Below are 13,783 nucleotides of genomic sequence, written 5' to 3' on the forward strand. Positions count from 1 at the left end.
TGATTTTAGATATAATCATTTACATGTTGTTGGTTAGTGTGCTTTACTCACGTTTGTTTAAAAAGGTACTTAGGCCTACTTTGTTTTTGTTTTTTTTCTGTTCAGTAATTTGCAACAAAGAGGACTGTGGCTCAACCTGATGCCTTTCCCATAGATTTGAATGCAGATGTCACTTTAGTCTCTCTTTCTAATAAAATAAAAACAAGCCTTCTTTGTGACTGAAGCTCCTGCCATCCACACCCTAATCATGAACAAAAACTGAGGCCAAGCTGGGCTTGCCCATCATTTTGATACATTTTTATATTTTTATACATGTAGTACAACGTTAATTGCTTTCTTGTATCACGCAGTACACCTTCATTTAATTTGTGACTGGTCAGGAAGCATCTTCACTCGTGAAAAAAAAAAACAATTAATAAATGTCTCTGATATAATGAATATGTACTGGTTTCACCATCAAGTTTTTTGTCCAAAAACATTCCGTGTCTGTATATGTATTTTAATGTGGTACTGTAGTATATTATGGAACACTATCTCGGGAAAAATCTCATAGGGGTTTTTGTTTTTGTCTTTTCTTGCCTCATCTCTACAATCCTCTCTGCAAGTCATGCACAAAGCAGCTTACTGGTTTAATGCACTCTGTTTTCTAAATTCCCCAATCTCCAGTGACTCGTAAAACCACACCTCCGAGGAGGAGAACCAAAACTACTTAAACTCACTTCAACAATAACATGTTGTCAAACATTTGTTCACGCACAACTTGTTCAAAAGACTGAAACATGTCAGCACTGGGGAACGATTTGGTAGACAAGCGACTTCAGGGCGATGCTAGCATCAGGGCTAAAAAGTATCTGAATCAGGACTATGAGAACCTCCGGAGTCAGTGCCAGAAACAGAGGAAGCTCTTCTGTGATCCTCATTTCCCCGCTGAACCCAGGTCTCTGGGCCTTAATGAACTCGGACCTGATTCCGTCAAGACCAAGGGGGTGGAATGGAAAAGACCTGGAGTAAGTGGTATTGAATTAATACGACTTTTTTAGGGCAGTTACGACAAGGTTTTTGAATTAAACCTTAAGGTAACCTTGATGAACGTGAAAAATATTATCAAATTCAGATTACTGTAATCGAAATATGTTTTGATGTATGTTGGGGTCAAAGGCACCGCACAGTAATACATAAATCCTTACTTAATCCGACATAAATGTCAAGTTTTCCCTGTTGCCTTTCACATATGGATGGAAAGGAAGCATATTTGTGCAACGTGTGCTTATAATTGGTGTGTTTCGTCTGGCAGGAGTTGTGCTCCAAACCCCAGTTCATCATCGGGGGAGCCACACGTGCCGATATCTGCCAAGGAAATCTGGGTAAGAAAATGCACACTTTATTTAGGTCTCAAAAAACCTTATGACACCTAAGACACACACACACACACACACGCACACACACACACACACACTTCATTCAAACAGATAAACTTCCCTTTTTCAACCTGAAGTTTTCATACTCTACCGTTCTGAAACTCCTTGAACAAGTTGAACAGGTTTTTATTGTTTTGGGGGGGTTTTTTTGCCCAGGGAAACAATAACTGTGCATTGTAAAACTGTCAGGATGTATTATGTATGAGACAGTCTACTCAATTTATGTGACTAAATTTATTCTATACTCAATTTATTATGAAAATCGGTCTATGTAAATATTTAGTAGGTTAAATAAATATTTTCTAGGTTAAATATTGAAGCTATGCCGAAGAAATGTTGAATCTATCTGTCTATGTATCTATCCATATAATTACATGTACCACCATGGGGGGCATGATGTCTTAGTGATTAGCATGTTTGCGTCGCACCTACCGGGGTTGGGGGTTCGAATCGCGCCTCCGCCCTGTGTGTACGGAGCTCACATGTTCTCCCTGTGCTTCAAGAATTTCCTCCCCCAGTCCAAAGATATATGTTGTAGGCTGATTGTCGTCTCTGAATTGTCCATAGTGTGTGAATGGGTGTGTGAGTGAGTGTACGATTGTGCCCTGGGATGGGTTGGCACCCTCAGGGCTGGCTCCAGGCTCCTTGTGTAGGATAAACAGTACGGAACATGGATGGATGGACATATACCACCTTTCAGTCATAACAATATATAATATTACGACTGCGCATTTTAATGATGAGCGTCTGCCATACAAGTCCCTGTGAAGTAAAAGTGAAGTAGAAACAATAACGTATTCGAACAAGCACATTCATGTAAACTTGTGATTTGCCTTGCTGACAGAACTACAGTCAGTGCTGCTGTTATGTAAGGAATAAAAAAAAGGATGGGGCATGGTATTATAGGAAATTAATCAACGACCGGATTAATTAGATCTTTTTTTTTCTATAAAGTTGGATGTGGGTTTTTTTTTTTCACTTCTATTCCCCAAAGGTTTACTTTCAATTTTGTCATTTATGAATGAACAACACATCATGCTTTAAAAACATTTGTAGTTGCGGTTAATATTGTGCAACGGCGGTGAAAACAAGAAATTCTTGTTATCACGTGCGCATGTTATAATCATTAGTTTCGCCACCGGCTTCTTCTTTTCTGTCTCTTGAAATTAACAAGTCCAGGGGGGAAAAAAACAAGCAGCTTGACATTTTACGGAGAAAACCAGAAAGTCGCACAGCTGAAAAGTGACCAAGTTCTGACAATGGAGACTCCTTCCATAATTCTTACCTACAGTATATGTATTGTTACAAAGTCATTCCCATAAACATTTCAAATTGCTATTAATATATTTCAAGTCGCTTCTTTTAACATAACAAGCTTCATTAACGTACTTATAAAATGACTTATAAAATGACTGGTAATTTGTTTAAATAGCTAGTGGCTCAACTGACCTTTGACCCTTCTAGGCGACTGTTGGCTGATGGCGGCTATTGCCTCTCTCACTCTGGAAAAAGACCTTCTGGCACGTGTGATTTATCCTGAACAGAACTTTACGGATAAGTATGCTGGCATTTTTCACTTTCAGGTAAATCATGCAGTTTTATTTTTCTATGGTCTCTTCATTCATATACAGTTAAGCTTAACGCAGAAAGGAAAAACCAGAAAATGTCTTCACGGACACGATTGCTAAACACTTTTAGGATTCAGGGATTCAACGTTTTAGCCAACGTCATTAAAGTTACAAATTTACAACAATGAAAAAAAGGCCAAAGTTACAATTTGTAGAAAAACACTATAATACACATGACAATAAACGGGCAATAAATGCAGGCACTACAGAATACTCTACAAAACAATGCCGTGCAAAAGAAGACCAAAGAGACCACGTATCCTTACAGAAAACTTTACCATACATACAATTACACACATTTGTTTTTTTTAGTTTTTGTAGAGTCTACCATAGAAGTCATTGTGTACATTGTTATTATTGAAATAATAATGTACTGTATTTCATGGAGCGCAAAAATGTAAGCCTATCCTTTGAATTACATTAAATGGGTGGGTACTATTATATTTCTGTTGGTTGCTAGGGTGATCCTTGGTAGTTACAATGCTATCCCAGCTGGTTGTTGAGATGGTGTTTCTAGGAGTCATCAATATAATTCCAGTTGGTTGCTAGGTTGTAGCTAGGTCTCAGGTGGTTTCTTTGGTGTTTCTAGTAAGTTTCAGTATGATCCACTAGTAGGCTGTAGCTAGTGAGTTGCTACGGAACCTCAGCTGGTTGATAGGGTTTCAGTAGGTGGAGCAATGCACTTGTCATTGTCTTCCGTAAAGCTGATCGAATTTCATGTCTGTGAATGTGGTTTGGTCTGCCTGAGCTAATGACTAAAAATAAAATCTACCCTACCCTATGTACAATCAACCCACTTTGGTGCATTCGTACGTGACGACCGTCATTCCAATCTTCCCAAAAAGTACAAGCGCCCTGTTCCCGTACGGGATCTACGTCTGTGCCGAATTTCATGGTTCAACATCTGTTTGAGGTGTAAAAACAATTAGAAATAAGCTTCATAATGTATGTTTTATAAAGATCGAATACGATCTTCTATGACAATAAGATATTTTAGATATATAGTATTTACCATTATTAACTTATTAACCATAAGATGTTTTTGGGCGGGGGGGGGGGGGGGGGTGTTGGGGGTTTAGGTTGTATTGAGGAAAAGGGAAAAACCGAATTTTGTAAATTTAGGATTGTATATAAAACAAATTAACAAGATTAACTAGTGGGAGAAGCATTTTGAACTTGGCAGTAATTTGATCACTTGCTTATGAGGAAAAAGTGAATCAATAGATCATTTAAGAAGCTACAATTCTAATTGATCTGTTGGTTAGATCTCAATGGAGTGAGCATGCACTCCCCCCCAAAACAGCTTTGATTGCTTAGATTCGCCTTGGTTTGTTCGTAATTTGAAATTCTGTGTTTGGGGTTTTGGTACATCACAGCGTGATTTTACATGGCTTGTGTTTCAATACCTTCCCAGCTGTGGCAGTACGGTGAGTGGGTAGACGTTGTTGTCGATGACAGGCTTCCCACCAGAAAAGGAAAGCTGCTGTTTGTGAAATCGGCAGCAGAAAATGAATTCTGGAGTCCGCTCCTGGAGAAGGCCTATGCTAAGTAAAGTTTGCATATTAGTATTCTACTCTTCCATCTTGTTGCTTCATGACTCCCTCATCATCTGAAGGGGATTTGTTTTGTTTGGTTTTTTAAAATCAGTATAACTGTAAACTGTAAAAGATCAAATGTAGGATATCAGTTACTGAGTGATGTAACATAAAGAGGTAGAAGCTCTGAAAGCTCCTTTTTTCTCTGGTTAAAAGGGTGAACGGCTGCTATGAGAATCTTATTGGAGGTTTTTCCAGTGAAGCCCATGAGGACTTCACCGGAGGCATCGCTGAGTGCTACACGCTGCGCAAAGCCCCAGTGAACCTGTTCAACATCATAAAGAAAGCACTGAGTCGGGGTTCTCTGCTGAGCACGTCTATTTCCGTATGTTATATACGTAGCAGCTTTATTGCCCAAAACAATTAGGAATATCTTTTATTACAGGAGTTCAGACAGAAATAATACTATACTAGATGAAAACATTTTGGAATGTGTTGTGAAATTATTGTTTGGGGTTTTTGTCTTTGAAATTGTCAGGCCAGCGCTGAGGAAAAAGAAGCCGTGACCAAAGAGTGTCTGGTGAAAACACATGCCTACTCCATCACGGATGCAAAGCAGGTCGGACACTGATAAACACATTCTCAACCAAATTATTTATTTATTTATTTATTTATAGATATTTCCAAAAATTGCCCTTACACCCTAAACACAACCTGGGTGATTTGCTGGCAGTGCACAGGGCGTTCACTTCAAATAAAAATCAGCGTATTTTTGTGTGGCACAGTTGTGGTTTCTAGCTAGAAACTCATTCATGTTATAGTTACAGGATGTTATGCTGTAGTGTATTAGGAACCACTGTGCAGCTGTTAGGTTTCCTAGAGTCTTGAGAAATATCCACTGATTTTTCAGAACAAATTGTAACAAAAATATGCTTATATGTATGTGAATAGACTAATAGTCAATTATGGAAGTAGTTGCAATTTTACTAGCTTTACTGCCAGTGGGTGTCGAAGTGAATGTGAAGAGAACCTGGGAAGGGGAACGACTTTGCGTTGGCAAATTTCTGTGATATGATATTATAGGGAAATGATAAACATTGGCCCCGTGACCCTGAAAAGGATAAAGCGGTATAGAAGATGGATGGATGGATGGATGGATGATAAACATTGGAGTGGTAACAGTAAATCCAATTTGTATCAGACCACATCGCATCACCCTGCCATTGATTCATCTCCTCTTCTGGTGCATATTGCTGCAATATACTGTACAAACAACATAGGGATGGGATATATTTTTTAAATCTATATTGAAAAATGTCTGTAAGACCATCGTACATTATAATACATTAATGTATTTTCCAAAAGTTTTTTGTTTTTGTTATTTCAACTGAAGTGGCGCCAGACATACTGAGGGTTCCTTCTTGCTTCTGTAGGTGCAAGTGTGTAAGAGTCCGGTAGAATTGGTTCGTCTGAGAAATCCCTGGGGTCACATGGAGTGGAGCGGTGCCTGGAGTGATAGGTAAGCTGTCAGTTGAAGTCCGCTGTTTTTTGGGGGTTTTTAAAAAATATCACTGTTTAATGATGTTCAAGAGGACATAACCCATCTTGTCCTCATCCTCAGGTCTAAAGAGTGGGATCAAGTCTCACCAGAGGATAAGGCCAAGCTTGTTTACTCAGCTGACGATGGAGAGTTCTGGTAAGGATGAGGAGGAGTGGAAGAGGACTCCACTGGCAACCTGTGAAGCTCTGGTGAACTCCATGCCCAAGAGGGTTAAGGCAGTGCTGGAAGATAATGGTGGCCACACAAAATATTGACACTTTGGGCCCAATTTGGACATTTTCACTTGGGGGTGTACTCACTTTTGTTGCCAGCGGTTTAGACGTTAATGGGTGTGTGTCGAGTTATTTTGAGGGGACAGCAAATTTACACTGTTACACAAGCTGTACACTCACTACTTTACACTGTAGCAAAGTTTCATTTCTTCAGTGTTGTCACATGAAAAGATATAATCAAATATTTACAAAAATGTGAGGGGTGTACTCACTTTTGTGAGATACTGTACATAATCAATAAGTTTCCACTAATAAGAACAGTAACCAGACAAGAGTTCTAGCGATTCAGACAGAGCCATAGTACAGTTGGACTGAAGAGTTTCTCTCTCTCTCTCTCTCAGGATGACATATGCAGATTACATCCAGCGATATTCAAAGCTTGAGATTTGTAACTTGACTCCAGACACTCCATGCGATGATAATCTGGGATGTTGGAACTCTTCCCAGTTTGAGGGTGCATGGAAAGTGGGCACTACGGCTGGTGGCTGTTGTAACTTCCCAGGTGACAGGCCCAAAAGTTTGCCTGATGATAGACTTTACAGCATGTGGTAGTTAAAAAGTATCTATTTTCATTTGGAAGATTAAGTCAGGATTACTACTGTACCATTTTCCTAGCTTGCTGTTTATAATAATGATTCTGTATTTCGGTTACATTTGTTTACGGTTTATATTACTGTAGTAGCTTACATCATGTCAACATGACTGTAGACATAACTGTAGACTTTAGTAAAAATAATGCCCCCAAACGTGTCAGACAATTCTTCTACTACTTCTCCTTCTACTACTACTACTTCTACTACTATTACTACTATTACTACTTCTACTATTACTACATCTACTTCTACTACTACTACTACTACTACTACTACTATTACTACTATTACTACTATTACTACTATTACTACTTCTACTATTACTACATCTACTTCTACTACTACTACTACTACTATTACTACTATTACTACTATTACTACTTCTACTATTACTACATCTACTTCTACTACTACTACTACTTCTACTACTATTACTACTATTGCTATTACTTCTACTACTTTCACTACTACTATTTCTACTACTACTACTACTATTAGTACTTCTACTTCTACTGCTACTAATTCTACTACTACTACTACTACTATTACTACTACTACTACTACTACTATTACTATTACTTCTACTACTTTCACTACTACTACTTCTACTACTACTATTACTACTACTAATACCACTACTACTACTACTATTACTACTACTACTATTACTATTACTTCTACTACTTTCACTACTACTACTACTATTAGTACTTCTATTTCTACTGTTACCAATTCTACTACTACTACTATTACTACTACTACTATTACTACTACTACTACTACAACTAATACTAATACTACTATGGGTGGCTGTGGCTCAGGTGGTAGGGCGGGTCGTCCTCTAATCGTAGGGTTGGTGGTTCGATTCCTGGCCCACATGACTCCACATGCCGAAGTGTCCTTGGGCAAGACACTGAACCCCAAGTTGCTCACGATGGCAAGGTAGAGTCTTGCATGGCAGCTCTGCTACCACTGGTGTTTGAGTGGGTGAATGAGACACAGTGTAAAGTGCTTTGGATAAAAGCACTATATAAGTGAACACATAATAATAATCATTTCTTTATTTCTATATCACCTTTCATACACTTAAAGTGCTTTACAGGTGGCAAACTGTTAACATTGTACCTGTCAGTGACATGACAGTAACTTTGTCTTTAGACATCAGCGTAAAGTCACTGTGCTCAGCGCTCCATTTGTAGACACAGGTGTGTGTTTTGTTCTGGCGTAAATAAAGAGATGAGAAGGTTAGGACAACTTCAAAGGTGGAAGAAACTAACAACAATGAACAAAACTAGAGTAACGTGTAGTAATGCGTAAGTAACGAAAACTAAACGCAGCAGACTACAGAGTGAACTGAAGAACGATATAACTAAATATTAGGAAGTAATATAAAGTCTAAAACAAGACCCGAATGAAATGAGTAAACAAACTAAATGCAAGAGTAAGAGGTGAAAGTTCTGGGATACACCTCATTTATTTTTGTCAGAAGCACGCAGAGTTAGGAACAGTTTGGATGGACATTTGAGGAAATGTACAAACAGACCAAGATCCAGGTACTAAACCATAACATGTAAACACAACATCTCAGCAACTTGTGTTTTGTATAGATATAATCAGTGACGGTTGGTTGTGACATTATCTTATGACACAATGTTGTTGTTTGTGCTCGCTCCAGCTAAATTCTGCACAAACCCACAGTTTCGGGTCAAGCTGGACACGGACAGTCAGTGCGATAAACAATGTTCAGTACTTGTGGCACTGATGCAGAAAGATGCACGCCAAGCAAAACAAAAAGGATTTAAAGGCTACTCCATTGGCTTCTACATCTACAAGGTAACACCCTGATTGTATCAATAACACCGCAATAACAATGAATAGATGTAGCACCATTTGCTAGTTTGATTAGAAGTCTTGTTCTTATCAGAAGTAGAAGTAAATAAATAATTCAATAAAATTGGAAATTTGTGTTTATTGTTTTAAAACAGGAACTCTCGCGATGTTATATAACTATAGGTTTTATCTTTTAGTCATATTTTGAACCTTGCTGTGCTGAGATGGTAGAAACACACTGTTGTTCTTACTTTTTTTTTCTGAGGTGAAAATAAACATTTCAAGTTATTCTGTATTGTAATGGCAATATATTCGTTTGTGTGTGTTTGCCTTTCAGGTTCCAGATAAGGTGTGTATCGTGTGTAGATGTGGTGTAGTTTGGTCTGAAGTATTCTGTGACAAGTTCCAGAACCTCAAGTCTGCATGCTACAAATACTAAGCCAGTCCTATTCCCCTCTACCTTCAAACCACCTTGGTGACACACATGTGGCCAAAACTTTGTGGATACCTGAGCATCACACCCATATGTGCTTGTTGAGCGTCCCATTCCAGAACCACGGACATTAATATGGAGTTGGTTTGGGGCTCTTTACTACAGCATACAAAAACATTCTATACAATGCTGGCAACAGTTTGTGGAAGAACCACATATGTGAGTTATGGTCAGGGGTCCGCAAACTTTTGGTGCAAGGTATGTAGCATTACTGACAACAGATCCACCCATCAACCAGATTCTGTTACTTTGTAGTGCTTCAATGCTGTACGCAGACTGCAACTTACTAAACATTGCTGGTTTTGTGGTACACTAACAAATGCACAAGGAAAGGAATTTAGTTTATTTCATGCACAATCGTTTGTGTACCAAGGTTTTAATAAAATGTTGCCATTTAGAATTTATAATAATACAAGACTGTTTTAGGACCTTTTGTAAAAGAAATATTTTAGTGTGTACTTTAATGTTACTCGTGCTATCCTGCATGTTTATGCACTATGTCACACTGTGTGTTGCAGTATAAAGGAAAGCCGGATGTGTGCCTTCTACCCGATGATCTGCGGCGTCCAGTGGCTAAATCCGACTTTGTGAAAATGCGCGAGGTGTGTCAACGTTTCAACCTTCCGCTTGGTGAATACGTCATCGTTCCAGCCACCTTCGAGTCGAATCAAGAGGCCAACTTCCTGCTGCGTGTGTTTTCAGAGAAGTAGGCTGCCTGATATTTAATCAGTAAATACGTATATCCATGCACCGATAAATACATGCCAATTTACCAACAAATACATATCCGAATTAACCAATGAATATCTATGCCAATTAACCCATAATTCTATCTATCTATCTATCGATATGCCTATTGACCAATAAATATATATGCCAATTATCCAATAATGATATCTATCTATCTAACTATCTATCTATCTATCTATCTATCTATCTATCTATGCCAATTAATCCATAATTCTATCTATCTATCTATCTATCTATCTATCTATCTATCTATCTATCTATGTGCCTATTAACCAATAAATATATATGCCAATTATCCAATAATGATATCTATCTATCTATCTATCTATCTATCTATCTATCTATCTATCTATATGTATATATATATGCCTATTAACCAACAAATATATCTATCTATCTATCAATCAAACAATCAATCAATCAACCAATCAATCAATCAATCTATCTATCTATCTATCTATCTATGCCAATTAACCCATAATTATATCTATCTATCTATCTATCTATCTCTCTCTCTCTCTCTCTCTCTCTCTCTCTATATATATATATATATATATATATATATATATATATATATATATATATATATGCCAATTAACCAATAAATCATTTAATGTCGAGATTTTTTTTACTCTTTTGTTAACTGGGAGTCATCCACAGGTTAATATTGGCCAGTTTATCACACATATCACACACACTCAGCATCATCAATAAAACTATAGCGGCTTGTCATGTAAAATTACCGCAGGTTGTTTTTGTTGTAAAGTCCCTTCAATTATTGAAGCCGCATTATTTTCTATAGTGAAGCAAAGAAAGCGTTTTGTCTCCTCCCTTATTCAGCCACACTGCATGACAATGCTCAATTCCTCCATTCCTCCACAGCATAACTCTTTCTAAAGTTTCTAAAGTTTGTTCGAAAGCATATGCCTGATTCCTTGTTGACCTACACATACAAGGTTGTGTAAGCTTCTATATTATACGATGAAACACTTATACTTATTGTTTAAGAACAATATTGTGTGTGACTGTATCCTGTAACCTTGTCTATTAATACCAGTCATAAAAATAAAGAAGAAAAAAAGAACGAGACAACCTGTTTTTCTTCTTCCCGTGATCTTCAGGAAATTCAGGTGATGTAATATCCTGTTGAACATGTGACTTGTGTTTGAAACGTCTATCCATCTGTCTATATCTCTCTATCTGTCTATCAATCAGTCTACTGTGTGTAGTGAGAAGTTCTGGATCATAAATAGATAAATAAACGTGTCTTACATTTGATCGGTAGACTGTCTAGTTTATGGTAAACGACAGTCTTACAATAACTGCCTCCGTAAACAAGTGCATCAAAGCAGCTAATATTTTAAAATTGTTCATAAATGGGATGTGCGACCTCTGTAAAATCCACCTGTGAATTGAATTCTGTATTAAAGCTCCAGGTTATAAAACACTGACACCAATAAAGCTGTTCCGTTTAATTTTTCTTTCAAAAATTTTTCTTTCTTTGTGTGTGTTGTGTGTGGTTGTTTATTGCAAATATTATTCATAATAAATTCATTTCTTCATTGAACACCGGGTTTTGTGTTGTTTCTGTCATTACGTGGACGTGCATTTCAGTGATTCTTCGGACAGGTAAAGGTGCTCTTAGGCATGGTGCAAAGCGAATCTTCTAGAAAGATCTCTAAACAACTTAACTGCATGACTGATGAAACCGCACCCAAAGGGGAACTCGGATGTACTTAAACGCGGTTCTGCAGTGGCACTTTTTCACATTCCTGCACGCCTTATTTCCACACTGCGCCCAAGTCTCTGGTCTTTAAGGTAGTTGTGACGTTGAAAAGCAAAGTTGAATTGAAATATCTGGCAACTTCATTGGCTTGGTTTGGATAACCTTATGGCAACTTTGATGAATGTTTATTAGGAAAAATACATCTCTGAGTAAATTTGTTGGGGGTTCGTATAGGGTAAATTGTTGTTTTGGAGGTAATTTTGTTGGGAAGTTTAGCAACAGTAGTCTTATAAATGAAATAAAAACTACTCAGATTGGTGTCGTTTAAATATGAATTGTGGTATGTTACAGGAGCAAGGTGCTCTGTAGGACATATAGTTAATATTTACTTACAGTCACTCTCTTTCTCTTGAGCTACAAGTGGCTATAAGTCATAAAAGAAATCAGATCTTTCTTTACCAGTGTTGTGTTATCAACACTTCTCCCTGGGAAGTTTTCTTCTCTGCCTTTAGTCAATTTTGGGGAGACATCCTGTTCTTAGTAATGTCACTGTGGTGATGATGACCTTCACAGTGCTCCATAGTACATCTAATGTTTCGTACCCCTCTCCTGATCAATAGCTTTAGACGATAAGCTCCTGCATATGCTTTGTTTCAAGTCATTGTTGCTAAAGGTGTTTCTACATGTTACTGAATTATAGTGTGCACTTATTTTCCCCCACCTGGTTTCTGAATGTTGGGGAAATTTAAAAAAAATATTTCAATCTGTTGTGTTTTTTTTTTTTTTTTTTTGCCGCCTGAGGTAATTTGTTTGTTTCTAGAAGTTGGTGAGACCCAGACAATAAATAAAAGCTATAAAAGCTCTAATAAATAAAAACCTAGCACTGAAGGACAGTGTACTTTCCTTTTCCCATGACTGTACTGTTCATTGTCTTTCCAAATTTTATTTCTGGGATATCGTCATTTTTGTCTTGATCATATTTGAGATCAAGATTAAGACAAGATCTGTCTCAGACCTAGATCCAGTTTGTGTATTAACTTAGAGCAATTTTATACAATTGTCAGCCTTATCGTGGAAAATTAATGTTGTGAGCAAAGAAAAAGAAATACATTTAAACGCTCTGACTGAATGTTTAAGCGTATTATTCATCGAGAACACGGTTCAATCAGCGACACTGCACTCTTACACCAGAGGGCGAAAGAGACCAAATTTTTATCTACAACCCCAGTTCTAAAAAAGTTGGGACGCTGTGTATAATGTCAATAAAGACAGAATGCAGTAATTTGCAGATCTCATAAACCCGTATGTTATTCACAATAGAACATAGAAAACATATCAAATGTTTAAACTGAGGAAACGTACCGTTTTAAGGAGGGAAACAAAGGTAATTCTGTATTTGATAGCTGCAACACGTCTCAAAAAAGTTGGGACAGAGGGGGCAACAAAAGGCTGCGAAAGTAAGTGTTAGTAAAAAGGAACATTTTAATTGGGAACAGGTCAGTAACATGATTGGGTATAAAAGAGTATCCTAGAGATGCAGAGTCTCTCAGAAGGAAAGATGGGATGGAATCTGGATGAAAGCATATGTTGCTTTATAACCTGTATATACCTTTCAGCATTGATGGTGCCTTTCCAGATGTGCAAGCTGCCCATTGCATAGGCATTAATGCTGCACCCCCATACCATCAGAGAAGCAGGCTGGGTTTTTGAGCTTTGCAAATCATTGCATTCTGTTTTTATTTACACAGCGTCCCAACTTTTTTGGAATTGGGGTTGTATTTATTTATTGCCAGCAATGAGGCATAGTTTATTATTACAGTAGTGTCATGGCTTGGGCTTGCATGGCTGCTTATGGAATGAGCTAACTAATCTTTATTGATTTTTTGATTTATTGATTATTGTAGTTATTACAAGCAAGGGATATGCAACCAAATATTAAGTGTTTTATACTTTTGCTATACTTTTGCTCCATTATAA

The 13,783-nt window shown here is 37.5% G+C and overlaps 1 protein-coding gene across 1 annotated transcript; it reads left to right on the top strand.

Annotated features, from left to right (window-relative positions):
- Positions 1–708: 708 nt before the first annotated feature.
- Positions 709–10,632, top strand: LOC108259420 (calpain-2 catalytic subunit). The gene is made up of 12 exons (XM_017458936.3): positions 709–1,007; positions 1,295–1,364; positions 2,883–3,001; positions 4,461–4,594; positions 4,798–4,966; positions 5,120–5,200; positions 6,015–6,100; positions 6,203–6,277; positions 6,756–6,916; positions 8,683–8,840; positions 9,175–9,186; positions 9,849–10,632. The coding sequence occupies exons 1-12, from the start codon at positions 780–782 to the stop codon at positions 10,038–10,040; spliced, it is 1,485 nt and encodes a 494-aa protein (XP_017314425.1). The 5' UTR covers positions 709–779; the 3' UTR covers positions 10,041–10,632.
- The last annotated feature ends 3,151 nt before the right edge of the window (positions 10,633–13,783 follow it).

This window comes from Ictalurus punctatus, chromosome 27 (assembly GCF_001660625.3).
Source record: "Ictalurus punctatus breed USDA103 chromosome 27, Coco_2.0, whole genome shotgun sequence".
Classification (NCBI taxonomy): Eukaryota; Metazoa; Chordata; class Actinopteri; order Siluriformes; family Ictaluridae; genus Ictalurus; species Ictalurus punctatus.